The 27,990-nt window shown below is 37.9% G+C and overlaps 1 protein-coding gene and 1 pseudogene across 1 annotated transcript; both read right to left on the bottom strand.

Moving 5' to 3' along the window:
• Nucleotides 1-140: 140 nt before the first annotated feature.
• On the bottom strand, nt 141-14,404 carry LOC105059385 (4-hydroxy-tetrahydrodipicolinate synthase 1, chloroplastic-like; annotated as a pseudogene).
• Nucleotides 14,405-17,722: 3,318 nt separating this feature from the next.
• Nucleotides 17,723-25,561, bottom strand: LOC105059360 (bZIP transcription factor 29). The gene is given in 5 exon segments (XM_010942627.4): nt 17,723-18,256; nt 23,666-23,750; nt 23,857-23,989; nt 24,092-25,044; nt 25,047-25,561. Coding segments are annotated over 5 exon segments (1,662 nt in total). The 5' UTR covers nt 25,302-25,561; the 3' UTR covers nt 17,723-18,020.
• Between the last annotated feature and the right edge of the window lie 2,429 nt (nt 25,562-27,990).

Raw genomic sequence — 27,990 nt, 5'->3', positions numbered from 1 at the left:
GATGTTGCTTACATTGAGAACTGATTACTAGGTTTCCTCTGCTCTTTTGGTGTTATGGATCATAACAATCCTGAAAATTGTTAAGTTATAATAAAGCAATGTAAATTTCGTAAAGCTACCAGACATTGAACAGCATATTGCTAGTACCGACTCGATGATATGAATTCATCATCCTCGCGTACTTGTACTCCTTTTTCTCCCCATTTTTATCCCCATTCTCATGCCCATTTGCCTGAACGATACTGACAAATCCTATCATCTTTTCGCGAGGAAGTGGAACATAAGGTAACTGGAAAATGGGTCTCACCACCACCAGCTGAGGTGATACTATGTTAAAAGCAACTGGATTTGGCTCATGAAAAAGCCATTCTAAAACAAGTACACTAACTTGGAATTCAAGGAATGGTTAGTGCCCTGGGACATAAGTGCATGCATGCATCAAACATACAACAAGGTTACTAGCATCAGAAATATAACTCCAGTAGCCCCACACACCCACCTAGCCCTATGACACTTATCATCATCACCTCTCCAAACTGGCACACCTTTGTCAACATAATTTTTAATCTAGTCCTTTCCAAAGTTTTCCTTAATACCCACCAAGTAATGGTATTGTGAAATCACATGAATCACAGGAGGTATGTTTTGTGCAGTCCTTGATAGAAAATAAGGTAGGCAGCATATATAGATTTTAAAATTTTGAAAACATGCAGCAAAAAATAAATCGGGTTAAATCCTTTAACCCCGCATGTAAAATACCAGATCTAAACCTACCCAAGCCCAGAAGAAAACACATATAATTAATATGGAATTTAAGAAAAATATGAGATCATATCTCGTTACCTTTACGCGGGTAGAAATTTACCGCTTCAGATGATCTCGGATTCGTAGAAGATTGAGCCGCACATGTGTCCGGCCTCTACGGATATTCATCGGGATCAATCTCGAACTTTTCTTCTCGTAGAAGGTTCTTCTTCTTAAGAAGAACTTTGACCTTAAAGACTCTGATCAACTCTTTTGATCTTAACTGAGAGATTAACTCCTTGATCTGCAGCCTTCTTCTTCTTCTCCTCGACCTTGATCTCTAAGTCACTAGAACTCTTTCTAGGCATGTGGAAGAAAGAACACCCAACCTTTGGACATGGAAAGGAAGAATATGAGAGAGAGGAGGCGTGGAGATGGAGAGAGGGAAGGTTTCCTTGATGAAAAATCAATACTAAAAAACCCTAGAGACCTCCCTTTAAATAGACATAAGCCCTAACACATATTAGGAAACCTGTCATCTTAAAAAGGTAGATCTTATCTCATAAAAATTTTCTACCTTTTAAATATGATTTATGCCAAATAAAATCAGATATAAAAAATAATTAATCAGCCTTTTTAGGCATATACAATAGCCATCCATGGAATACATGTCAAGTGGTTGGGACGCCAACTCTTGGCACCCCACAAAGGGATCTCCAGCCATAAGAGGTGGGGCATGGATCCCACCCTCTCTCCTTCACGCCATGACACATAAAAGGGGGTGGGCCCCTCTAGGATATGGCAAAATAATTTTCAAAAAAAAAAAATTACGCCACCCATTCTTCCATCTATTCCACATGCATACTTAGAGATAATTAGCAGATATGGAAGAGATAATGTTAAGATAATTATGCCAACTAATTGACTTAATTAAATCCTCTTGAACTTATAATTAAGAGCCTAATTAAATCCAAATGAATTTAGGTTAGGTTCAAGGCAATGGACTTGATCAAATCAAAGTCCCGAGAAGAATTAGATTTAACCATGTGCTAGCATGATTCTCATAAATCTAATAGAGTTTCAAATAAATCTTAACCCAATTGAAACTTTATAAGCCCAATTGGTAAATTTGAGATTAAATTCCTTAATGTGTGATCTCATAGGTTCCATTCTATCTGGTAGTGAGATATATTATTATCTCTATTACAATATCATCGAAACTCTTTTCGATGGATTGGAACATTTTCAATTCTACCCTTCGAGGACCATCAATCATCAAGATAATGCCCGATGACTCTCACAATCCACCAGTGACACTTAGCAGTATGTAGTGGCGACCTAGTAGAATGAAAATACGAATCTCTAGGTGCAGTTATCGTATGATTTAGTCCTTCTATTATGAGTTCCGACTTGACGGAGGTCATGGAGAACTCGTTAAATCCCATCGTCAGTCTTATGTAAGATTGGCTCGACTCGAGTTCATTTGTGAATCCCATGAAAACTCTTTTCCAGTATTCATACTTGCTTTGGCCAAAGACTTTCTGAACTCAATCTCGTAAATCACATAGGACTTCTCCTTTTCTACCAAAGTTGATAAATTCCATCTAGGTGCATCCTACTCCAAACAGCGAACCGGAACCTACTGAAGCCAATATACACAGCAAGGACCCGAATAGCTAGGGACCAAGAGAACGTGTAGTCAAACTCAGTAGCCTCGCTGTGAATAGCTAATATCAACGCAGGTCAAAGGACCACTCATACCACTACAGCATCGAGAAGACCACTGACAAGTAAGTAAACATCCATGTGGTTCTCGTATTGGTCACGCTCAGTGCAAGTTGTTCTCTAACAACCACCTGCACCTTCACCCCAGTGTCTCTACACTACAGACCTAAGACTCATCTGCCCACAAGGGAGGTGAACTGTGCACCAATCAAATAGATTGATCACTATCTTCCATGATGATCTCTTGATCGGGAGCATTTAGAAATTAACCACTAATTAATGTATGTCTCAAATTCTTAACTCTTTAAGACTATACAAAAATCATCTTTGTTAATTTTTAAAACAAATCATGGACACATAAGCATGATTGGAAAGAAAAAGCCCTTTTTTATAATGAAAGTATTACAAGTACAAATTTAGGTCCTGAAAATATATAATGTGTCAACCAACAATTGACTTCTAGGGCACAAATCCAACAAACTCCTACTTGACCTAAAGCCAATTGGCCATATACCTTAGACCCATCTTCTCAAGGTGAGCTTCGGTCTTCTGTCTGCTGAGAGGCTTGGTTAGCTGGTCTGCTACATTTAGCGCGGAGTCAACTCTCTGCATCTCGACGAACTTTTTCTCGAGGTATTCGCGTATGATGTGAAATCGCTGCTTTATGTGTTTGGACTTCTAGTGAGACCTGGGCTCCTTAGTAAGGGCTATGGTGTCGTTATTGTCACAGTGCAGTGCAATGGCATCTGATGGAATCACACCCAGCTCTGCAACGAACTTCTTGAACCAAAAGACTTTTTTAGCAGCTTCAAAGATGGCGATGTACTTGGCTTCCATGATCGAATCTGCAATGATTGGCTGCTTGAAACTCTTCCAGCTAACCGCACCACCATTACACAAGAAGATACATCCCGATGTAGACTTTCTATCATCAACATCAGCCATAAAGTCTGAATTGGTGTATCCCTCAACTTTCAGCTCCGATCCTCTACCAAAGACCAACATTAAATCCTTAGTCCTTCTCAAGTACTTAAGGATATTTTTAACAGCAATCCAATATTCTTCACCTGGATTTGCCTGATATCCGCTCGTGACACTCACGGCAAGTGCTATATCAGGATGTGTGCATAATATGGCATACATGAGGCTCCCTATTGTCGAAGCATAAGAGATCTTGCTTATGTGCTGGATCTCCTCAGGTGTGTCTGGACACATCTTCTTAGAGAGATGAATGCCATGTCTAAAGGGCAAAAGACCCCTCTTAGAGTTTTTTATACTGAATCTCTTTAGCACTTCTTCTATGTACATATGCTGTGAGAGTCCTATCATTTTCTTAGATCTATCTTTATAGACTTTTATACCAAGAATGTAGGAAGTTTCTCCTAGATCTTTCGTGGTGAACTCTTTCGACAACCATACTTTGATCGATGTCAGTATGGGAATATCATTCTCAATCAGGAGGATGTCATCCACATACAATACGAGGAATGTGATAGCGCTCTCATTGATCTTTTTATACACACATGGCTCCTCCTCATTTTTGATGAAATCAAACATTTTGATCACATCATTGAAGCGAGTGTTCCAACTCTGAGATGCTTGCTTGAGTCCATATATGGATCTTTGTAGCTTGCAGACTTTGTGATCACTATCACTGGACATGAAACTCAGAGGCTGCTCCATATAGATATCTTCCTCAAGATATCTATTTAGGAAAGTAGTTTTCACATCCATCTATCAAATTTCATAATCATGAAATGCTGCTATAGCAAGTAGAGTACGGATGGATTTCAGTATGGCTACGAGAGAAAAGGTTTCATGATAGTCGATGCTTTTGCGTTGACTATAACCTTTTGCAACTAGTCTTGCCTTATAGGTCTCTACCTTACCATCCGACCCAATCTTCTTTTTGTAAATCCATTTACACCCAATAGGTACAATACCTTCAGGTAGATCTACTAAGGACTAAACCTGGTTGGAATGCATGGAGTCAATTTCTAACTTCATTGCTTCCATCCATTTCTCGGAGCCTACATCTAATATTGCCTCATCGTAGGTTTTGAGATCATTCCTAATGTCCCTATCTCCCACAAGGAACGTTTTCTCTAAATTCTCTATAAGAATACCTAAGTATCTTTCAGTAGGATGGAGACCCTACTTGATCTACGAGGTAGAGGAGGTATCACATCTATTGGCTCGTTACTGGGTTCAAGTTCTCGGACTCAATGCTCTTCAGAGACTTTCTCTTCGAGCTCAATCTTCCTCCCACTGCCTTCATCTTGGATAAACTCTTTTTTCAAGAATACGGCATGACGGCTCATAATCACATTGTGATCCTTAGGAATGTAGAAGTAGTATCCCATGATTTTCTTAGGATACCCTATAAAACGAGCCCTAAATGACCTAGCTTCTAACTTATCCGCCTGCTGTCTCTTGACGTGGGCCAGACATCCCCAAATCTTGAGGTACCCAAGAGTTGGTTTCTTACCATGCCATAACTCATATGGTGTGGTAGGAACGGATTTAGAGGGAACCGATTCAAGAGATGAATCACAGATAGCAAAGCATGTCCCCAAAAAAAGTCAGAAAGATTTGTGAAGCTCATTATGGATCGAATCATATCCAATAGGATTTGATTCCTCCTCTCGGATACCCCATTGAGTTGAGGTATTCCTGGAGGTGTCCATTGTGAGACTATGCCATTTTTCTTGAGATAGGCCCAAAATTCTCCACTAAGGTATTCCCCTCTTTGATCTGATCGAAGAACCTTTATGGATTTTTTGATCTATTTTTCTACTTTATGTCTGAATTTTATAAACTTTTCAAAGGCTTCAGATTTTCGGTGCATCAGATATACAAAATCATACCGTGAATAATCATCAGTAAAGGTTATGAAGTAGATATAGCCACCTCTGACTTCTACATCAAATAAACCACACACGTCAGTGTGTATCAGGGCTAATATCTCAGTGGCCATTTCCCCTTGTCCCACAAAAGGCAGCTTAGCCATTTTTTCTTGAAGAAATGATTCATAGATTGGATAAGACTCGGAAGTCAATGGTCCAAGAAGACCATCTTTCTTCAGTTTGTTGAGTCTGTCCTCTCCAATATGGCCTAGCCTAAGGTGCCACAGATACTTTTGGCTGATCCTATTTCTAGATCTCTTAAACCCCATGGCATTCACAATTTGCTCGTTAATGTTTACACTTGCATCAGTATGCAAATAGTAAAGACCGTCAATCAAGAAAGTACGTGCCATAAGTTTATTTCCAAAATAAATAGAACACATATCTTTATTGAAATAAAAATTATAATTATCCTGTGCCAGCACAGAGATAGAAATCAAATTTTTACTGACTACAGATATAAAGTAAGTCTTTTAAAAATAAACTAAACCCTAACGGTAGTCACAGAGGGTAAGTTCCAACGGCCACAGCAGCAACTCTTGCTCCATTGCTGACTCAGAGTGTAATCTCGCCTTCCCTTAGCCCCCTAACTTCTTCAAGGCCCTGCATTGAAGTACACAAATGAGCACTTAAACCAGAATCAAGAACCCAACTAGAAGAAGAAAAAATCATTAGGTTAGTTTCTATAACAAGCAACTCAGATGTACCTTCAGAAGGCCTATCCTTCTTCTTGTTCTTGAAAGTTGTCAGGTAGGCCGGACAGTTCCTTCTCCAATGGCCTTCGATATTGCAATAAAAATATTTTTCTTTATCATCGACCTTCTTTGGAACCTGTTTCTTGGGCTTGGCCTCATTTTTTTGCTTCTTTGTGGGCTTTTTCTTCTTCTTGAAAGAAGATTTTCTTTTAGAGGAAGCCCGCTCCACAACCAGAACTGTGCCCCTTGAACTTTTCAAGGTGCCCTCAGTAGTCACCAGTATATTCAATAACTCTGGCAAAGTAGCATCAATCTTATTCATATGGTAGTTCATAATGAACTGTTCATATGAGTCAGGAAGAGACTGGAGGATCAGATCCACCTGTAGTTCCTTGTCCATGTTCATACCGAGCTTCTGAAGCTCCTCTATGTCCTTGATCATTGTCAAACAATGATCACTGACGGCCTGCCCATCATGCATCTTTGCTCTGAAAAATCTTTGGGAGACTTCAAAACGAGCTGCGCGACTCTGTTCACCATACAACTCTTGCAGGTGAACTAGCATTTCTTTGGCAGTCCTCATGTCTTCGTGTTGTTGCTGAAAATCATTAGATATGGACGTTAAGATGTAGCACTTTGTTTTGTTATCTTCGTCCATCTACTTCTCAAGTATAGCTCGTTGATCAGTGGATGGACGAGTAGGTAACTCAGGCGCTTCCTGATCGAGGACATGGATGAGCTTTTCAAAATTGAGAATGATTCTCAAATTTTGGAGCCAGTTTTGTAATTGGTGCTGGTCAACCTATTTGTATCGAGGATTCAGACTAAAGGATTTGAACTTGACATGATTATCTGTGGAGAGAACAGTTTCTAATTAGATTTTGTACTTATAATATTATTTATTTTAAAAATTTTAAAAACAAACAAAAAACTCTCACTATTTTCTCGAATCTCCTACACTCCTCAGGTGGAGAAACGAAAACCTATACGTGATCGATTTCAAGTAGATAATGTGGTCTCATTAATCTATACACACCTCATCTAATAGTTATTGGTGAGTACAGACCGATGAGTGGACAACATTTTATCCATTACTTCACTAAGCAAGATGCAGCGGGCTAGGTCTCTAAGTCCTGTGGCCTCACCTAATAGTTATTGGCACATTCCTTAGTCAAGTCAAACCCATTATTCACCAGCGAGTGCAAAGTCATCATTGGGACCCTCACCTAATAGTTATTGGACCCAACCCCATCTCTAACCCGAGATATCATATGTCAATAGAGTGGTTGTACCTTTTCGATACAACTAAACTACTGTAACCAGTCGAGAACAATCAACGTCAGAAAGGCACCCGCATCTCTACAACGATGGAAGACCTCTAGACTTAATATTTAATGAGGAGATTTGAGTTTAGATCTCTTCTAAATCAGTAGATCTGACATCCGACTGATTAAATTAGATTAGCACATCAATATGTCTAACCAACCTAGCTGGTATGAATGAACTCGAGTCAACAAGTAACCTAATACGAAACTAGATCTTTTAATATGGCCAGGTAAGTTAAGATGCATGGGGGTCCCCCCATTGCTTTCCTTAGACACCAATCAAAATTGGCCAGGTCAGACAACAGAATCAATTAAATAACCACCATCTAAATACTTATCTTAGATACCAAATTGGTCGATTAGAATCGATTAGATTAACCTATTGAAACAGGCCCGAGCCATTGAGTCAAATGTTGGTCTTGAGTCAATCAACTCACATCAAAATATGAATCGATGTGACCAACTACAACTAAAGTTGACTTTGAACCCCTTTGATCTAATCCCAATCATCCATCGATTAGGTTCAATCAATTGCTCAAAATCAAAAAATAGATTTTAGCCTGATCTAATCAATTAGACCCTAATTGTAGTTTGAATACTTAGACCTAATTTGTTCAACCTATATCCACATGCAACAATTTAATTTTAGATCTAAAAATGATTTTGGATTATATTTCATTGCATGCTATTAATGGCTTATGATCTTAAAACTGTTTCAGATCTAAACCTAGTTTCATATATCGAATATATGTAGTTTCAAATCTAAATTAAATATGTATCACAAATACATTAATTTCATATCTAAAACTAAATTTACACATATCAAATATGTATAAAATCAGATTTAAAATAATGATTAAAATATTTTGAAAGTACCTTTTCAAAAATTGATTCACATCAAACTAGGACAACCTTTACAATATAGGGGGTAAACCTTATATCAGGACAACCTTATACCAGTTTGATGTGAACTTTTAATCATTCTAATTTCAGATCTAAATCAAAAATAAACATATCATATATGTTAATTTTTAAATCTAAAAGATTTGATTTAATTATTTCGAAAATAGTTTTCAAAATCAATCAACTCGTGCTAGGACAACCTTTGCAGTATAGGGGGTAAACCCTATACCAGGATAACCTTATATCAGCACAAAATTAATTTTAAATTATTAAAACTTTTAGATCTAACCTAAAAACTAGATCATATGTGTTTTCAAAAAAATCTGACTCTGATACCACTGATAGAAAACAGGGTAGGTAGCATGTGTAGATTTTAAAATTTTGAAGACATGTAGCGAAAAGTAAATTGGGTTAAACCCTTTAACTCCACATGCAAGATACCAGATCTAAGCCTACCCAAGCTCAGAAGAAAACACATATAATTAATTTAAAATTTTAAAAAAATATGAGATTATATCTCATTACCTTTGCATGGGTAGAAATTCACCACTTCAGATGATCTCGGATTCATAGAAGATGGAACCGCACACGTGTCCGACCTCTACGGATATTCATCGGGATCAATCTCGAACTTTTTTTCTCGTAGAAGATTCTTCTTCTCAAGAAGAACCTTGGCCTTGAGGACTCTGATCAACTCTTTTGATCTTAACTGAGGGATCAACTCCTTGATCTGCAGCCTTCTTCTTCTTCTCCTCGATCCTTGATCTCTAAGTCATCAGAACTCCTTCTAGGCATGTGGAAGAGAGAACACCTAACCTTTGGGCATGGAAAGAAAGAATATGAGAGAGGAGAGGCATGGAGATGAAGAGAGAAAAGGTTTTCTTGATGAAAAATCAATATTAAGAAACCCTAGAGATGTCCCTTTAAATAGACATAAGCCCTGACACATATTAAGAACCCTGTCATCTTAAAAAGGTAAATCCTTATCTCATAAGAATACTCTATCTTTTAAATATGATTTATGCCAAATAAAATCAGATATAAAAGATAATTAATCAGCCCTATTAAGCATGTACAATAGCCATCCATGGAATACATGTCAGGTGGTTGGGACGCCAACTCTTGGCACCCCACAAAGGGATCTCCAACCATAAGAGATGGAGCATGGACTCCACCCTCTCTCCTTCATGCCATGACACATAAGAGAGGGTGGGCCCTTCTAGGATATGGCGCTCAATAATTAAAAAAAAAAAATTACGCCATCCATTCTTTCATCTATTCTACATGCATACTTAGAGATAATTAGGAGATATGGAAGAGATAATGTTAAGATAATTATGCCAACTAATTGACTCAATTAAATTCTTTTGGACTTATAATTAAGAGCCCAATTAAATTCAAATGAATTTAGGTTAGGTTCAAGGCTATGGACTTGATCAAATCAAAGTCTCGAGAAGAACTAGGTTTAACCATGTACTAGCATGATTCTCATAAACCTAATAGAGTTTCCAATAAATCTTAACCCAATTGGAACTTCATAAGCCCAATTGACAAATTCGAGATTAAATCCCTTAATGTGTGACCCCATAGGTTTCATTCTATTTGGTAGTGAGATATATTATGATCTCTATCACAATATCATCGAAACTCTTTTCGATGGATTGGAATATTCAATTCTACCCTTCGAGGGCCATCGATCATCAAGATGATGCCCGATGAGTCTCACAATCTACCAGTGACACCTAGCAATATGTAGTGGTGATCCAGTAGAATAAAAATACGAACTCCTATATGCAGTTATCGTATGATTTAGTCCTTCTATCGTGAGTCCTGACTTGATGGAGGTCATGGAGAACTCGTCAAACCCCATCGTCAGTCTTATGTAAGATTGGCTCGACTCGAGTTCATTTGTGAATCCCATAGAAACTCTTTTCCAGTATTTATACTTACTTTGACCAAAGATTTTTTGGACTCAATCTCGCAAATCGCATAGGACTTCTCCTTTTCTACCAAAGTCGATAAATTCTATCTAGATGCATCCTACTCCAAACAGCGAACCTAAACCTACTGAAGCCAACATACACAGTAAGGACCCGAATGGCTAGGGACCAAGAAAACGTGCAGTCAAACTTAGTAGCTTCACTGTGAATAGCCAATATCACCACACGTCAAAGGACCACTTATACTACTACAGCATCGAGAAGACCACTGATAAGTAAGTAGACATCTATGTGGTTCTCGTGTTAGTCACGCTCAGTGCAAGTTGTTCTTTAACAACCACTGTATCTTCACCCCAGTGTCTCTACACTGCAGACTCAAGACTCATCTGCCCATAAGGGAGGTGAATCGTGACCGATCTCAAATGGATTGATCACTGTCCTCCGTGATAATCTCTTGATCGGGAGTATTTAGAAATTAACCACTAATTAATGTATGTCTCAAATTCTCAACTCTTTAAGAATATACAAAAATCATCTTTGTTAATTTCTAGGACAAATCATGGACACATAAGCATGATTGGAAAGAAAAAGTTCTTTATTTATAATGAAAATATTACAAGTATAAATTTAGGCCCTGAAAATACATAATGTGTCAGTCAATAATTGACTTCTAGAGCATAAATCCAACAGTCCTATGGGGCATGTCAAAGGACACTGAAAATGTGAGTCTAGTCCTTGCTCAGATGCCTTTCCATGATAAAAATGGATATCAAGGGACGTGTGCATGCATACTCAAAGCCCTTGTTCAGTTGCAAGGATTGCCTCCTTTATTGAGTTACGTCCAGCATTCCCTTTAAGTTCAATTAATTTATGCGCCAAATCAATTAACCATACTCCCAATGAGCATTCTGTGTTCATCCAAGTGCATTAGGTGTCCTCCTCCGGTTGTTCTATTATCCCTCCTTTCTGCACCATTCACAATTTGCGTTTGCATTAGGGAGTCATAAGCTTCAAGATCAAATCCCTCATCAGGTAAATACATTCGATAGCTTTGATCCAAAAAAAAAACTTTTGATAGCTATGATCAATCTGAGACTTCTTAGGTCCTCCACTGAAGTCCTGCAGTGGCGAGGATCCAGGAAACAATTAGAAGAAAAAGGATGACAATGTGGACGTGGATAGATAAGATGGTTCACTAAGATAAATAATGTGACCTTAAACAAATGGATAAACTAATCTTTTAGGTGTTTAAGATAGAGTGGCAATAACTAACAAACTCGCAAAAACAGAAATTCTTTTAGAATTTGAAAACACCATTCTGATCTGGATTGTTCTATACATATATTTTACTCAATGACCACAGATCATAGAAAGATTTCAGCAAATAGGGTTTCGAACATCTTGTAGGGGCATACAGACTTATTCTTCAGCTACTAACCTAGCAAGGAGATTGCAGGAATCAGAATGAATATGAATTATGAAGTAACTGCTACAACATCATAATGACCCAACAAAGATATGATTACATTTAGGACATTTCATATTATGTGGAAGTAACATAGAGCTTATAATGTGTGATCTATATAACCATAATACGCGGAAACTAATATTGGACATGTGCAAATGCAAGTGATGCTTCAAGTCTATATATGACTGTTAAAGATTATAGTTACTACATGAGAATATCTTTCAATAGGCATTCTTAAAGGGCATTAAATGCAATATCAATCATCAGATATACACTGCATATCAAGTCTCTAAACAATTTTTATATTTGAGAGAGAGCAAATGGAGGAAGTATACTTCATGTGCTAAGAGTTAAGGTCAAATAGTTATATAGATATACCCCATGTGCTAGTATCTTTAGACAGCATTTTTCTTTTTTTCTTTTTCTTTTTCTTTTTTTTTTGAAGACGGGGCAATTGAAAGGAGTGTATCCCATCAAACAAGTGTGTTACTATAAGTTCCTACGTTTTACTATGAAACGGATGGTCCAAGTGCAAATTTGTACAACAAAAGGTGGAGGAACAACTCCAATGACCATGGACTTGGGAAAGTTCATGCACTCAATACTTAGAAATAAGTATGTACACAAAACTTAGATATAATTCAGTAATATATAATTCTGAAAGACGCGTGCCAGAACTCGACATCCATACCTGAGTCCATGTAATATGGTTGGGGGAGTGACACAGAAGCTTATACAGAAATATCATTGAGTGCATACGATGCTGATGATGTCCTGGTTTTAGCAATAGTTCTTCTCACAGCAACCTCTGGAAAAAGGAAAGGACTCAGGAGTTGTTTTTTCCAGGTAGCAGAAACGGGAAACAAGCTTTAACAGCAAGGAAGGAAGGACACAGAAAAAGAGAAAAGGACAAGAGAATTACTCCTAATTTTTCTTTTCTTGTTCTCCTAGTATTTTTAGGATTAGCCTCTTATTTTTCTTCTAAGTAATACTATATTATACCATAAGTAGGTAAGCATCTAGAGCCCAAGGGTTCGGATATTTATTTAATAAAATTTGTTAACTTTGGAGATTTTGATGCTCCCCATAACAGTCAAGCAATTCTTCTTCTATAGTTTCTTTGATTTTTTTCTGCTAAAAATATTATTGGTAGGAATTGGTTTCGATATCTATCCATCTATTTTAGGATTAATTTCTTATTTTTCTTCTTAGACATGCTATATCATACTATAAATAGGTGAGCACCTTGAGGCTAGGGGTTCAGGTATTTATTTAATAAAATTTGCAAGCTCGGAAGATTTTGATCCTTCTCATAATGGTAGAGCAATTCTTCTTCTACATTTTTTTTGATTTTTTTTTTTTACTAAAGATACTATTGATATGAATTGGTTCCTATCATCTTGATACCCATCCATCTATTTTTAAAATTAATTTTTTATTTTTCTTCTTAGATATGCTATATTATACTATAAATAGGTAAGCATCTTGAGGCTAAGGGTTCAAGTATTTATTTAATAAAATTTGTCAGCTCAGGAGATTTTGATCTTCCTCATAATAATTGAGCAATTCTTCTTCTATATTTTCTTATATTTTTTTCTATTATAAATACTTTTATAGGAATTGGGTTCCTATCATATTGATATCTATCCATCTATTTTTGGGATCAATTTCTTAATTTTTTTCTTAGATATCCTATATTATACTATAAATAGGTGAGCACCTTGAACCTAGGGGTTTGGGTATTTATTTAATAAAATTTGCCAACTTAGGAGATAGATTTTGATCTTCCACGTAACGATTGAGCAATTCTTCTTCTATATTTTCTTATATTCTTTTCTACTAAAAATACTTTGATAGGAATTGGGTTCCTATCGTCTTGATATCCATCTTTCTATTTTGAAGATTAATTTCTTATTTTTCCTCTTAGACATGCTATATTATACTATAAATAGATAAGCACCTTGAGCCTAGGGTTCAGCATTTACTTAATAAAATTTGCCAACTTAAGAGATTTTGATCTTCCTCGTAACGGTTGAGCAATTCTTCTTCTATATTTTCTTATATTTTTTCTTATTAAAAATACTATTGATAGGAATTTGGTTCCTATCATCTTGATATCCATACATCTATTTTTAGGATTAATCTCTTATTTTTATTCTTAGATATGTTGTATTATACCATAAATAGGAGAGCACCTTGAGTCTAGGGGTTTGGATTTTTATTTAGGGTGTGTTTGGTTGCACTTTTTGATTTTTGCTTTCTAAAAAGTATTTTTTATTTTTTTTATTTTTGCTACAGAACAAAAGTAAAAAAATAAAAAATATGTTTAATAACTAAAGTGCGGCCTATCTTTCTGTTGTGGAGTCACCCCCTCACTTCGTATCGTCTTTCTCAAAAATGCCCTCCTCGCCCTCCTGTCTCACCTACTCCGATCCCAAGAACCCTCATCCTAATTCTTGATTGAAGCTAAGGGCAGCGACAAGGGAAAATTCGAAATCCATGGCAGAATCATCATCGGCCAGACATTGAATCAGTCCCCAATAGGGTGGCGATGATGGATCCGTTGCCGCCCACTGAAGAGGAGAAGAAGGACCAGCTGTGGTCCCTTGCCGCCCACTGAAGAGGAGAAGAAGGACCAGCTGTGGTCCCTGGCAATCTCCCTCCCCTCGCTGTCTGCAGCCTTGCCCCGATAGGACATCGCTGGCTCCACCACCTCCTTCCATGGACTCCTCCCCAACGACCCCCCAGTCGGCCTAGTCCCCTCCTGGCTCAAGATCTGCCTATTCTACATCCACATCACCCCCTACGCCGCCGATGCCGTGCCCCACTACCTCACCCTCTCCCACCTCTGCTGCGAGATGGGCGCCACCTTTGAGATCAACGGCATTCGCGTCTCCAACTCGGAACCCACATCCCTTCCCCTCCGTCACAACCACCTCGATCGCGATGCTGTCGAGGTCACCTACGTCAGCACTGGGGGTGTCCATCTTACCAGCATCGTTGATTTTGAGGTCTGTGATGATAGGGGCAATTTGATCATCTGTGGTGCTTTGGAGAGGGTGAAGATCTCCTGGAGCAATAGGGTCATCGGGTTTGACAAACATTTGGGGTCGGGATAAGTCACTAAGGAGCAAAAATAAATTTTAGAAAACAAAAAAAAATTGCTTTCCACGTAAAGCAAATATTTTTGATTTTTTGATTTTCATTTTTTACTTTTTGGATTGTTATCAAAAGCTACTTTTTAATTTTTATTTTTTAAAAATTAAAAAAAACCTTTTTAGGGCTAACCAAATGCACCCTTAATAAAATTTGCCAACTTAGAAGATTTTGATCTTCCTTGCGCAATTCTTCTACTTTTTCTTTTATTTTTTCCTACTAAGTATACAATTGATAGAAGTTGGGTTCCTAACATCTTGACATCCATCCATTTATCTTGACCGTGATGTGCAACCCAAAGGAAAAGCTTGACATGATAGTATACCTCTGTAATTAGGCTAGTTCACAGCGATGCCTTTGATTTTTGGATCCTTCGAAGCCATTTCCTGAAGTAGAGCTCCATAAAATCTCAAAGGTTTGCAATGCCTAAACCTCTTTGATTTTTATTGGATTTGCAAATCTATACCCATTACACTAACCTGCATTGGATTCTATTAATCATCAGTCACTTGCTATAGAAAATCTCTTGTGACCGTATCTATACGCTTCATGACTTTCTACGATGTCCAGAAAATTATTTAAACTAGAAAGGAAGCATTGAGAGGAGTGAATTACTAAGAACCGAACGTAATAAAGAAATAAAGAAGAGGAGGAAAATAATTTGAGAAAAATGATGGAAATCCATCACAAAATTTTTATTGATAAATGAAATGAAGTATAAGTCGAAGCCACAAAAAAGATGTAGTAGAAAAAGAAAGAAAAAAGAAAAGAAGAGAGAGCGAGAGAGAAGGGGGAGGCAAGAAGCCTAGGTCCAAGCACTCATCCAATCCAATACGGGCCCAAAAGCCACTGGAATTGGGTGAAATTCTTTGTACACCACAGGCGGTGTAGAAAATCCAACATGAAATGTATCACTTCATCCGATTGATTCATATAATCATCATTTTTTAATGCATATTTAATATTTATAGATCGATTTTTTTATTTAAAAATTTTGTATGATGAAAATGTCCTTATCTTTTAGAAAAATTATAACATTCTATATCCATATTATGACATCCTGCATTTATAATATGCACAGGATGTCATAATTTTTTTCTAAAAAATAGAGATATTTTTTATCATTTAAAATTTTCAAATAAAAAAGTCGATCTGCAGATATTAAATGCACGTTAGAAAGTGGTTGGACAAAAATACCTCTTACATATTATAATATCCGAGGCTATATTATGACATCTTGAGCTATATTATGCCATAATGTCATAATTTTTTTTAAAAGACAAAAGTATTTTCGTCATATAATTTTTAAATGAAAAAACTAATCTGCAAGTATTAAATATGCGTTGGAAAGTGATGACTACGTGAATCAATCGGACGAGATGGTATACTTTATGTCAAATTTTCTATACTGTCCGTGATGTACAAAGAATTTCTCTTAAAACCAAACTGCATCTAAATCCAAATCGAGGATCATATAAAGAGCAGGTCATGTCTGTGTGGAAAACTAGTTTTCTGCTTGGGAATTTTTAAGTTGCTTTGTCGAAGGGTGTGAATTTTAAGTTGTTATCTGAGCCCAGGTTGAACATTATTTCTTTAAGCCAAAAATAATAATAATAAATGAACTATGTTATCGATTCTTTAAACTTACGGCAATTAAACTTGTTTAATTAACAACACAGAGGGTTCAAGACAGATGGTATCCTGCGAAACATAGCTGCACAGCTACTGTAAGGAATCCATAAAGATCGGGGTTGAAGTGGTGAACTCGAACGTGCAATCACAGCCCGTCCATCTTCCGAACAACTGCTTGTGATTAGATAAGCTCCAAGCGACAGCACATATAGTAGGACTGCCCAATCACAGGCCATCATGAGATATACAAACGGCCGCAAAATTATTGGATGTGAGCTCATAGGCAACCATCGTCAACTAGCTCAACAAGCCTCAAGTTCGAGGTCCTTGGCGGAATGTTTCTGGGTACTAGGTATCAATCAGATTTCAACATGTTTAAGCCAGCAGAGCATAAATACATATCCCAAGAATTCTATCACATGCCATGACTTTGCAGATAAAAAGCCAGTAAAATTAAATATAACAACCTAGAATCTCACTTAAAATAAACTAGCTAAAACGATGCTATTGGAGTTTCCTATTTTGAATATAATAATTAGAATCTCACTAAAAAAACTAACTAAAGGATATTATTGAAATTCTTTGACCCTACATAAAGCTCAAGATCCATGCAATCACATAATTGATGCGGAACTAAACACACGTCTCAATGAATCCTCACTCTCCTCATTTACTTTCTCTATTCAAATCCTGACACCCCCAAAGATCCAAATTCAATCATAAATACTACGATCAGCTCATTATCAACCTAAACGAACATATGCTTTGATATCTCTTACCCTACATAAGCCATGCACCAGATTCAATCTCATACCATTTGGAATAATTCAAAATCTCACCCAAATACATATCCCAAGAATACCATCATGTGCCATGACTTTGAAGATAAGAAGCCAGCGAAATTCCAATTTCTAAGGATAATAATCTAGAATCTCACTAAAAAAAAGCTAGTTAAAAATTATTATTTGAATTCCTTATTCCAAATATAACAACTAGAATCTCACTCAAAAAAATTAACCAAAAAATATTATTAAAGTTCTTTGACCCTTTATACAAACTCAAAATCTCTATCCAGCGTACAGCCGATGTAGGACTAAATGTATATCGGAATAGATCCTCAAACCAAGTTTCTTGAAAGCATTAACATTCAGCAGAAATGTAACCACCATGCAAACAATTAAATGCTCCATGACTTAGTACTATGATATTACCAATTGCAATATATGTATGAGAGAACATTTTTCTCTAATAGTTATTTTGTCCAACAACATCAACAAATAAACATTTAGTTACAAAACAATTAATTCTGCCATTAAAATAAACCTACGGACCACATAAAAGTCATAATATTTGAATAAGTAAACAGAATTACTACCCTTCTGGTATATATGCTCTATGCATCCAGAAACATCGAGATGTTTGACTTCAGACAGTTGACTGAAATTAAAGATGACAAAACAGAACCAAATGCAGCCCCTTTTGATTTGTTTTCTATGGTATTCATGTAGTGCTTCATATTATTTTTTTTATTCAAGCTTTGCAGCAGCATCAGTATGCTGCTGCTGCTGTGGCTGCAACTGAAAGAGAGGAATCTGAGTAGATTGCTGATGCCGCTGCTGTTGTGACTGCCGTTGCTGCAGATGAAACAACTGAGGATTCAATGACATTTGCTGATTCAAGCTTTTCGAAAGGTGAGCTTCCGTGATTTCTCCAGCAGCAAGTTTCAGACGCTGGACCTCTGCAGTCAGTGCTTCATTCAGAGCTGCATAACAAAAGATATAATCAAGAAATATCGATCAGATGCAATATGAAAATCCTTTATATAGCATTAACAATTAGAAGAGGGAAAAAAAAGAAAAGAAACAAAACTATTCTATAGAAGGGAGTCAAACTGGCAAAATGCTATACAATCAACGATGAATCAGAACCTTAAGTCATACTGTACAGTAAAAATACAAAGAAACAAAATCAACATGATTACATCTGTAAGGCATAGTTTCCAAGTAGTCTTCTAATGGATGTTCATTAATTCTACTATCACTGTAAAATTTGGAAGCAACATTAGTTGCACAAAAGCAAGCACGGGTATAAACATAGATGAGAGTGTTCAGTCCATGATATAAAATTAGGTGAACCAAAGTCAGAAGCATATTACAGAAAGTTGGAAAATAGAGAACAAGCCAAGATGGTGCATTCTTGTGTATATTAAAATCACACATGGACAATGCAGAAAATACCAGATGTCAATCCAGGATTTTAAATATGCAAAAAAGAAAAGAAAAAGAGATGACTTAAGACCAAAACAAGAGGCATCCCTATCCATGAGGCTCCCACCATCTGGGTCTTGGAGGGTCAAATATACATAGCTCTTCACCTACATGCAGAAAGATTGTTTGTGTGTTTTGAACCCATGACATCCAAGTAATGATAAAGCAACCTTACTGTTGCACCAAGGCTCTCCCTCTAAAAGCAAATAGCCAAAGACAATACGGCTATAAAGGATTAGAAGAATATTTTACCGGAGTCCATATAACAGAAGCAAAAATTGATACGACGAGAAGAAAAAGAATCTTTTAAGCTCAACCCACAAATAGACGACGGGACATGGATAGGCTTGTTATCGAGCTAAGTTCAAGCTTTTGCCAGTGCAACCTAATCTCAAGTATAGAAAAAAAAAATGTATTTCAGGATTAAAACCATTTCTCAAATGTTGAAAGTAGTTAGACTCAATTGCATGTAGACATAAAGCTGAATATTTTAGAATGTCTAAGCCAGCTACCATATAATAAAAAGTGAAATCGTAAATAGTGACCTAAATTGAGTGTGCTTGGATCGAAGGACAGCAAGCATTAAGAGATGGAAAAAAAAATACCTCTACAGAAAGATATTAAATGGCATGTCATCAATTTCCCGGCTAACTTAAACAAGTCCTTCAAGATAGTAGTAATAACACTCTTAGTGCTTAAATATAATTATTCAATTTGTTGGGAATACTGATAAGCACATTATGGTTAAGCTATTTTCAAGATATACTTCACCCTTTTTTTTGGTACAAATACACTTCGTGTTTCATGTGCTCATAAAAGACTATAATTATCTTGTACAAGAAATCAGATTGCCATGAAGATGAACCAAAAGAATTACACCATAGATGTTTACATATTTCTGTTTCTAGCTCAAGGTATCTTAATTGTGCAGTAAAACATTAACAATATAGCCAGAAAAAAAAATGACACAACCCACAGTAGAACACCGAAGAGTACAAGTGTGATACTCAGCAATGATAATACTACAAAATTACAGGCCAACATGACAGCTGTTGGGATGGTTAATATCATGCCAATCCAAAATTTCATGCATCCATTCCCACATACTGCAGAACATTGTGATAGTTCAAAACATCAACAGAGAGATACTAACACCCTAAGTTGGTAAAATTCAATGCCATTCACCATGTGAAAACACTAGGTGTTTGTTTCATGGCCTTTTCTTTTACATATGTTATCTAGCACTCAATGAACTATACCATCAATATGCAGAAAACTGAGAAGAAAAACATGACACACTACAAGAAACAATAATGGCCCATAAGAATATTGTCTAAGAAAACATGAATTGACTTTCTTGTTTGTTTCAAGGTGGAAATAAGCATGTGGTATCAGATCTAACCGTTCTCCTGTATAAATAAAAGAAAGTGAAACTTACCCAGAAAAAAAAAAGATTTTGGATATAAAAATGAGGTGAGGCAATATCTGCAACAAATCTCCTAACATTAGTTTATTTTTTTCTGAATGCAATCCTATGAGGATGTGGCTTAGGTACCCTATCATGACCAGGGGTCAGCCAACATGACATGTGCAGAGTAAATATTATCATCGACACTTCAGTCAATCAGTGTTCAAGTGATATATGATGAAAGAGGTAATAGCAATAAGCATACTGCTATTTTGGAAAACATAAAAAGACAAGCATAAGAAATGCTTGGAAATTATCAAGGATCCATTAGCAACAGTTTTCTGTTTTCTCCACCTATAGTAGAATGCATTCGAGAATTTTCATATAATTTCCAAGGAGCCTTACTTGAGTTCTTTTCCTTTCTTTATTAAGCTTCCTATAAAGAAATATAACACAATGATTGCCCAGTATTACCGATGAAATGTGCTACAATTCTGTATAATAAGATCATTAAATTACTTTGCAAGTTGGGACTGAGAAGATTAATTACATGGTTTGATTTGGTTTACATGGACCAGAATTAAGTTGCAAGGGGCAAAATGCCTACATGGTAAAAATTATGAGTTCCACTTAATGTCATCACCCTTTAACCATCATCTTCACGATAAAGTCCAAATTCTAAGCCAAGAATGCCAAAAGATTTTGATACAATTATTATCCATATAACTGATTAAAAATTTTCAGATAGCACAGCATCAGTTGGAGCACTGGACTTGAACGGACACTTGATTTATGGTTTGCAACTCAGAAGTGAGCAAGAAGTAAAGGCACTAATCATGATTAAAGAAGATAGATAGATTTAAGTTGCAGGACAGAGAAAAAGGGTAGGACAAATAGTCAGTTCAGAACTCTGATTTATGAGCCAGAGTCATATTCTCAAAGTCTCCATATAGGTCTCTGTACTCCCCAGAATACATGATTTCTATTGTCATGCTTTCCTTTTTTTTTTTAATTTGTCTGTGTGAAACTTGCAGATTATCCAAAAAAACGAATGCTGATCTTTTAAAATAGATAGCAAACTGTTTTTAGCTTGATTAGAAGGCAGAGAAAGGTAAAATTTGTCCGTGCAAAATTGTAGAGAAAAAGGCAAAGCAAAATGCTTCAGAGGAGTTCAAGAGAAAACCTTAAATGTACACAATCATTATCATTATAAAGGGCAGGACAACAGCAGAAACATAGAATTTTAGCTTCAGGCAGGTAATAGTTGTTGTCTTGTTCCCCCAGGGGTGACGATTTTGCAGCTGAGATATCAAGATGGTTTTCTCATAGAATGGTTAATACACGTCCAAGAATATGTTCATAATAAAGAGAACAAGTTCTAAACTCATCTGAAAGCACAGATAAAGAGGAAGAAAAGGCTAAAATAACACAACATTTTCATAGACAATTTTATGAAACATGAAACTAAAAATAAGCAACCAGAAAGCATTGGGAGAACAAGAAAGACAAACAAACAAAATTAATTTGACATACCAAATAACAACATGAACATAAGGTGGAGTATAATGAAGGTCGATCTACATAGCATATGATAAGGATATTTATGAAAAGAAAGTGACAATAACATGTATAAGAAAAGTTAGATTACGAGTGCATCAATCTATAAAGGAAGAAATCATACGGTATCATAATGTGTAGCACATTTTTGAAACAAAAATGTGCACCAGTAAAGGAAAAAAAAAAGAGAGATCTAGAGATGGGGTCCATTTTCACTCTTTATGACGAATCAAGGCACACTTGAAGTGTTGAATCATCGTATGTAGGGTTTTTATTTTTGCAATTTTGTTTAAATTAGAGGCCTCGGTCACTTGACATAGTTATATCATTAACTAAAAAAACATACACCCTTAACAGGATAAGATTGATAGGATTGCACTTCAAATATGACTTTTTGAGTTGTAGTTTGTTTCGCTAATATGAATGTTTCCATATAACAAACTCTATCACCTTCCCTATATTTAGACATAGATGAAAGTATCTTGCCATGTTGGTCAAAGCGATATGTACCAGCAATATCAGGGCAATGTAAAACAATTCTATATCATGTTTAACACTCATGTGTATCAGTCTATGCTGGTCCAGGTTGCACCAAACAGGACCAATTTTTCCATGAGTCCGACAATTTGCCAGGCACATGACCAATCTAGCAAGATTAGCACATCATAGTAAGCATGTGCAAGACAATGGTACTTAGTACTTACAATGGCTTGCCGAATAGACCTGAACCAAACCGATGACAAGTCGGAACGGTTTAGCTAGGTCGGGTCAGTTCGATCAAAAAACCCCTCCCTTACTCCCGGTTCACCACAATAAAACCCCTCCCCAACCTCCCGATTCGACTTGGTTTGGTTTTAAACCCCTCCAGTGCACACCCCCCCCCAAAAAAAAAAAATATAATATAATATAATAAAAATAAATAAATATATATATATATATATATACATATATACATATATATATATACATATATATATATACATATATATATATACATATATATCAGGCCCCTCGGGACCATTCAAAGTTGCGATGGTGTTCGGCTTAGAGCCTTTTCAATTGTTTACAAGTATGACCATAGTAACATGAAATTTAACAATAATTGACAAACTAAGTCTTGCTTTCCTAGTAAGGGTGAAAATGAATTAGATAATCTCCGTCGTTATCCATTTCCCTATCCAAATATAGATATGGATTTCAGTGTCCTAATATCCAAATCCAGATTTATATCCATCAAAAAAAAGTCCATAAGTATATGAATATATGGTTATCAATCCATATCTGAATATCCATTTGCGATCTTGCTTATTCTCGTCTCTCTCTTAAGCTTCAAAAGGAAATAATTGACAACATTAACATGCTTTTAATTTAAATTGAATTCTCTGTAACATATCTTTGAGTCGGTGGCTCATAAAGCTCAACAAGCCGAAATCTGCATTTGTCTCTGTATTCTCAACATTCTATTTGTATTTGTATTAATTTTTATCAAATATGGATATGAATTTTAGCATTCACTTAATATCTATATTGCTATCCATATTCCTCAAGTAAAAACAAATACAGATTAGGATAATATTGATATCAGATCCATTCTCAGCCCTATTTCCAAGAACTGGACTTCTCAGCTTTATTACAATTTCTTATCTCATCTTAAATTGAATGTGCTAGAGATATAGAGCAATTTTTTCAAGAGATGAAGTTCGACGAACAGCACATTACATAACTTATTTAACCTTTCGATTATATTTGCGTATAGTGGATAGATCCATAGATGCAACGTATCATACTACCTTCATAAGATTTTATACCAATAACGCAGTGGTGTTGATGTAGCTGAAACACTATACAATGTTAGTCAGTACACCATGGGCTTTACTAAATTGTTCTTTGACACAGAAAAATCAGAATATGAACTTAACGCCGTAATAAAGCGCATTACCATCTCTTAGCTGTGCCTGTTGCTCCATGGCCTGAAGTCGGAACTTCAACTCACTGTTCTGGCTGGTAAGTCCAGTTGAGTCCCTCTGCAAGAGGATCAGAAACACAAGAAGAAAGGAAAAGCTAAGCAATCAAAACCAACGAAAACAAATACAACAAGCTCTCAATACTCAGAATTTGTAGACAATCAACCTGTAATAATGTAAGTTGTGCTGACAATGTGGTCGCTTCTGTCTGCAAGGTTTGCACCTTGTGCTCCAATTCAGCAATATACCGCATCTTTCTTTCTTTGGAACGAGCAGCCGACTGCCGGTTGGCCAAAATTCTAGCATCCAAAGATCACAAGTTGTTAGTAGTTACGAATCTAGCTACACTCAAATCTCCACACCCATTTCATGTCCCCATTACCAAAACACAAAATTCACACCTCTTGACTCGTTTGGGATCTGTTAGCGCCATCTCCGCAAGCTTCTCATTCACCATGATCTTCTTCATATCAGCACCGCTAAATTCACCATTCCCAAACTCCAAGCTGAATGTGCTACTTGTCCCATCCATCGAGCCGCTCCTTGAATGCTGACCCATCTGATTGCCCAGGGAAGGTGGCAGCTTCGGTGACTCATCCCCAAAATGCAGCTCGCCCATGAAACCATCCATCGAGATACTCCTACAGTGGCGTGAATTTATCGGAGACAGATCTGCAGGAGAACTCCTCTTAGTCCCTTCCTTCTTCTCGGTCGAAGGTGTCCGGAACTGAACGCTACTACCACTCTCATTAACGCTGCTCTCTGATTCATTCTCAGAACTATCAGCCTTCGTGCCGCTAGCCCTACTATCCAAGTCCTCGCGCTTCTCCTCGGTCCCCAATGAATTCATAGCATCCAAGCTGTCCAAATTCATGTAAGCATTGACCGGATCATCCCCTGAATCCCCTTCCGGCTTCCGTCCTCCGATTCCCGCAGCTCTGCTATTCCCAACCCGTTCCCACTCGTTCTCCTGCTTCACGAACTGCGGCGGCTGCCGACCAGGCCCGAACCCCTCCCTCGCCGACGACGACCGCTCGAGGAAACCCTGCGCCCGCTGCGGCGCCAGCGGAGGAATTCCCGCGATGGGGAGGCTCGACTGGAAGAACCCGAAGGGTACGTCGCTCTGCGACCGCCGGTGGGCCTTGCGGGGCGGGAGCCCGTCGCCAGAGGCCCGGCCGGAGGACGACCTGGCGAGCGGCGCTTCCGCGGGCGTAGGGGAGCTGGCCGTCACACGGTCCTCCATGGGAGCGTCGGCGGAGGAGGACGGGGGGCTCAGAGAGGCGAACGAGTCGAGGTTAAAGAACGCCGGCTGGGAGAGGGAGCGGGAGTGGGAGGGGGCGGCGGCGGCGGCGGCGGCGGAGGGGATCTGGGGGTAGGGGGAGGCCGGGGGAGGGTGGGGTGGGCCGGCGGAATGCCGGGGCGCTTGCTGGCCTCGGGGCTGAAGCTGGGACTCGGTGGCAGCGGGCAGTGCGGCCCCCGGGCTTGGGAGGAAGAATTGAAGCTGGAGAGATCAAATATATTGGGCAGGTTCGGCAGAGTAGAAGAACAGGTTCCGGTGGATAATTTCAGGCGCTGCATCCACTCATTCCGAGACGACTCCGCCTCCTCCATTCTGTCGTTCTTCTTGCACTCCTAATACTCCCAGTCGTGCTAACGTTATTATTGTGAACAAATTTAAGACAAGGTTTCGATCTGGGATTTTTTTTTTGCTTAGTCTTTTGGCTGGAGAGAATGCCGGCAGCGAGGCGGGGGTTTTTAGTGGATGACAAATGTAGGAGAGAGAGGGGTTTTGGGCTTTGTGCTGGGGGCGGAATGGCCGAATGGAATGGAGCGGTCGTGCTGCCGTCGAGGGGCCTTTGCTGGGTTTCTTGTACTTCTGGTGCTGTTCCTTGTAGATAGGCTGCTTCCGTGTGGACGCCAGAAGGAACCCCGAGGCCTCCCTCTCTTTCACAAAGCCGCGTGAATTTAAGTAAGGTTTCATTCCGCGTGAATTTAGACTTGCCAAAATTTGAATTTCATTCCGATGGATTTCCGCCCCGTGGAGTTCCCATAAATGCCTCGGTGTAATCACTCGCTCCCGACCGGCTCAATCGGGAATAGGAGAATTCTCTTTGTTTGCACGGGCTAAATCCTTTGTGCCCATTATTCACATGTTAATTAACAACTCTTGGGTTGAACCCTTGAGATTGGAACTAGGATTCCTATGTACTGAATATCAGAGCAGACCTTTCCAAATCCATTCTCAGTTTTTTTTTTTTCTTTTACGAAATTTTGGCTGATCCACTCCAAAAATATTCCTATTAAACTCGTGAATATAAATCTGGTACAGCTTATATCTATTTTTTGCTCCACATGGTCATGTGAATCATGTTGAATTAGATAAAATTATCCAAATAGGCCTTTAGTGTTGTCCTTTTAGTAATAACTTGACATATAATAAATTGCGGCATTATAGATGGATCGAATCCAAATCGGTATCTAAAGGAACCTGCCTAAATCGAATGGGTAAGAAAAGCGCAGGCGGTATCTTGACCAGAGGCGGTAATTCCACTCAAAATGCCAATTTTAGTGTTTGCAATTAATATATATCCTTTCCGAGTTGGAACAATTACGGAGCATCCGTTGGGCCCAACGAACGGTGAATACCGACCGCGTTGTGATGACTCCTCGAAAATCCAAAACGGAACCATCGATCAAGCGTCACTTTCTTGGAAACCATATCAACCGGGAAGCAGTAATTATAGCCTTCCAACTCATCCCGATAATTCCTTGCTATGTATTATCCTTAATAGTTGGATGAATAGTCAGTGAATTATCCAAAATTGATGGCCGACATTCAATGAACATTTAATAGTAATAAAAGGATGGGTCGCTCCTAATGGATATAGTTTTCTTTCAACCTTTTCTAATACAAATAATAGAATATTAAAAGAAAATTTTCGTGGGAGTGATGGCACCCTGATTTCCAGGAGGCAATCATTTATTGATGGGCTCACGTTTTACATTTCAGCTGAAAAAATAATTGATCTTTTTTTTATGGGATCAAATACTGGATCGAGCATCGCATCTGCAGCACACATCACATGATGCTTTCAAAGATGTATAATATGTGATCCATCTGTTGTTGTCGCGCTAAAAAGATCAATCATTCTTTCGCACGAAAGATGCAACCCAAATCGTCTATTGATATCAAAGGAATTGGCCTAGTGCAGCGGGGCTTGAGAAGAGGAGCATGTTCTCATGCAACATGGCATTTGGATTGAAACAAACCTTTTCTGGGGTGAAGTATCTCCCAGACTTAATTGAGAGGTGCCAAGGAACTAGGTAGTTTGGACTCAAGCCTTACCTAATCCAAATTTGGGTTTGAACCATCAGCTTGGCAATTGCAAAGTAGCAATAGACATTGGAGACCACAAGGTCTTCATCTTAGCCGAGATCTTGCAAAGTATAGATCTTCTTCCATTATGACCTAAATCAAGGAGTACTCCAATTTTGATTGTTCCTATATCACAAGTAGGGGTGGCAAAAATCGATCCGACCCATCAATCCGATCCGCATTTGATCTATCGTAAATAGATTTCGATTTAGATTAAACGGATTCAGATTGTAAATGACTTGACCCGTTTAACCTGTTTAATAATCAGATTGGATCAGGTTTCAAACAGCTGACTCGTTTAACCTATTTAATAAATTGATTAAGATAGGTTGGGTCGGATCGTGTTGTAATCCGTAAACTCATAATATTATGGCTTAAAGGCCAAAGCATTAAACAGTTTAAATTGATCGTTGTCATTAATCTTTCGCCCTTCGATCTCATCTCGAGTATAGAAGGCTCTTTACTCTCTTTTCTCCTCTGGTCTGACTTCTAGATTTATGATTTTTGGGTTTCCTCCTTCAGTCCTCAACTCCTCCTTCGGTGGCCGGTGCTTCCAGCTTCCAACCCATTTTCCAATGGCGGCCGAGAGTCCTACACTCCTTCATGGCTTCTAGCTTCTTTTTCAACGATGTTCAGACAAACTACAAAGCCAACCCTCTCTTGATTTTGTCCTTCGATTTTCTCCTTCGGTCCTCCTCCATCATCGGTCCTTGAGAGGAGATGACCGTATTCATTGGCACTCAGCCATCGCTAAGAGAGCCCAGATCTACACCATTTTCTTTCTCCTTTTCCTCCTTAATGACCATTGCTGAGGGACTGGTGCCTCTTGGTGCCTTGGCCACTTGAGATCTAGAATTTTTTTCTATTTTCCTCTTTCGATGGTCAGTGCTTTCTTCCCCAATGACCGTCGTTGAGAGGGATTGG

Source organism: Elaeis guineensis, chromosome 16 (genome assembly GCF_000442705.2).
Source record: "Elaeis guineensis isolate ETL-2024a chromosome 16, EG11, whole genome shotgun sequence".
NCBI lineage: Eukaryota > Viridiplantae > Streptophyta > Magnoliopsida > Arecales > Arecaceae > Elaeis > Elaeis guineensis.
Note: the sequence above shows the minus strand (reverse complement) of the source record. Positions and strands in the feature narration are given on the sequence as shown.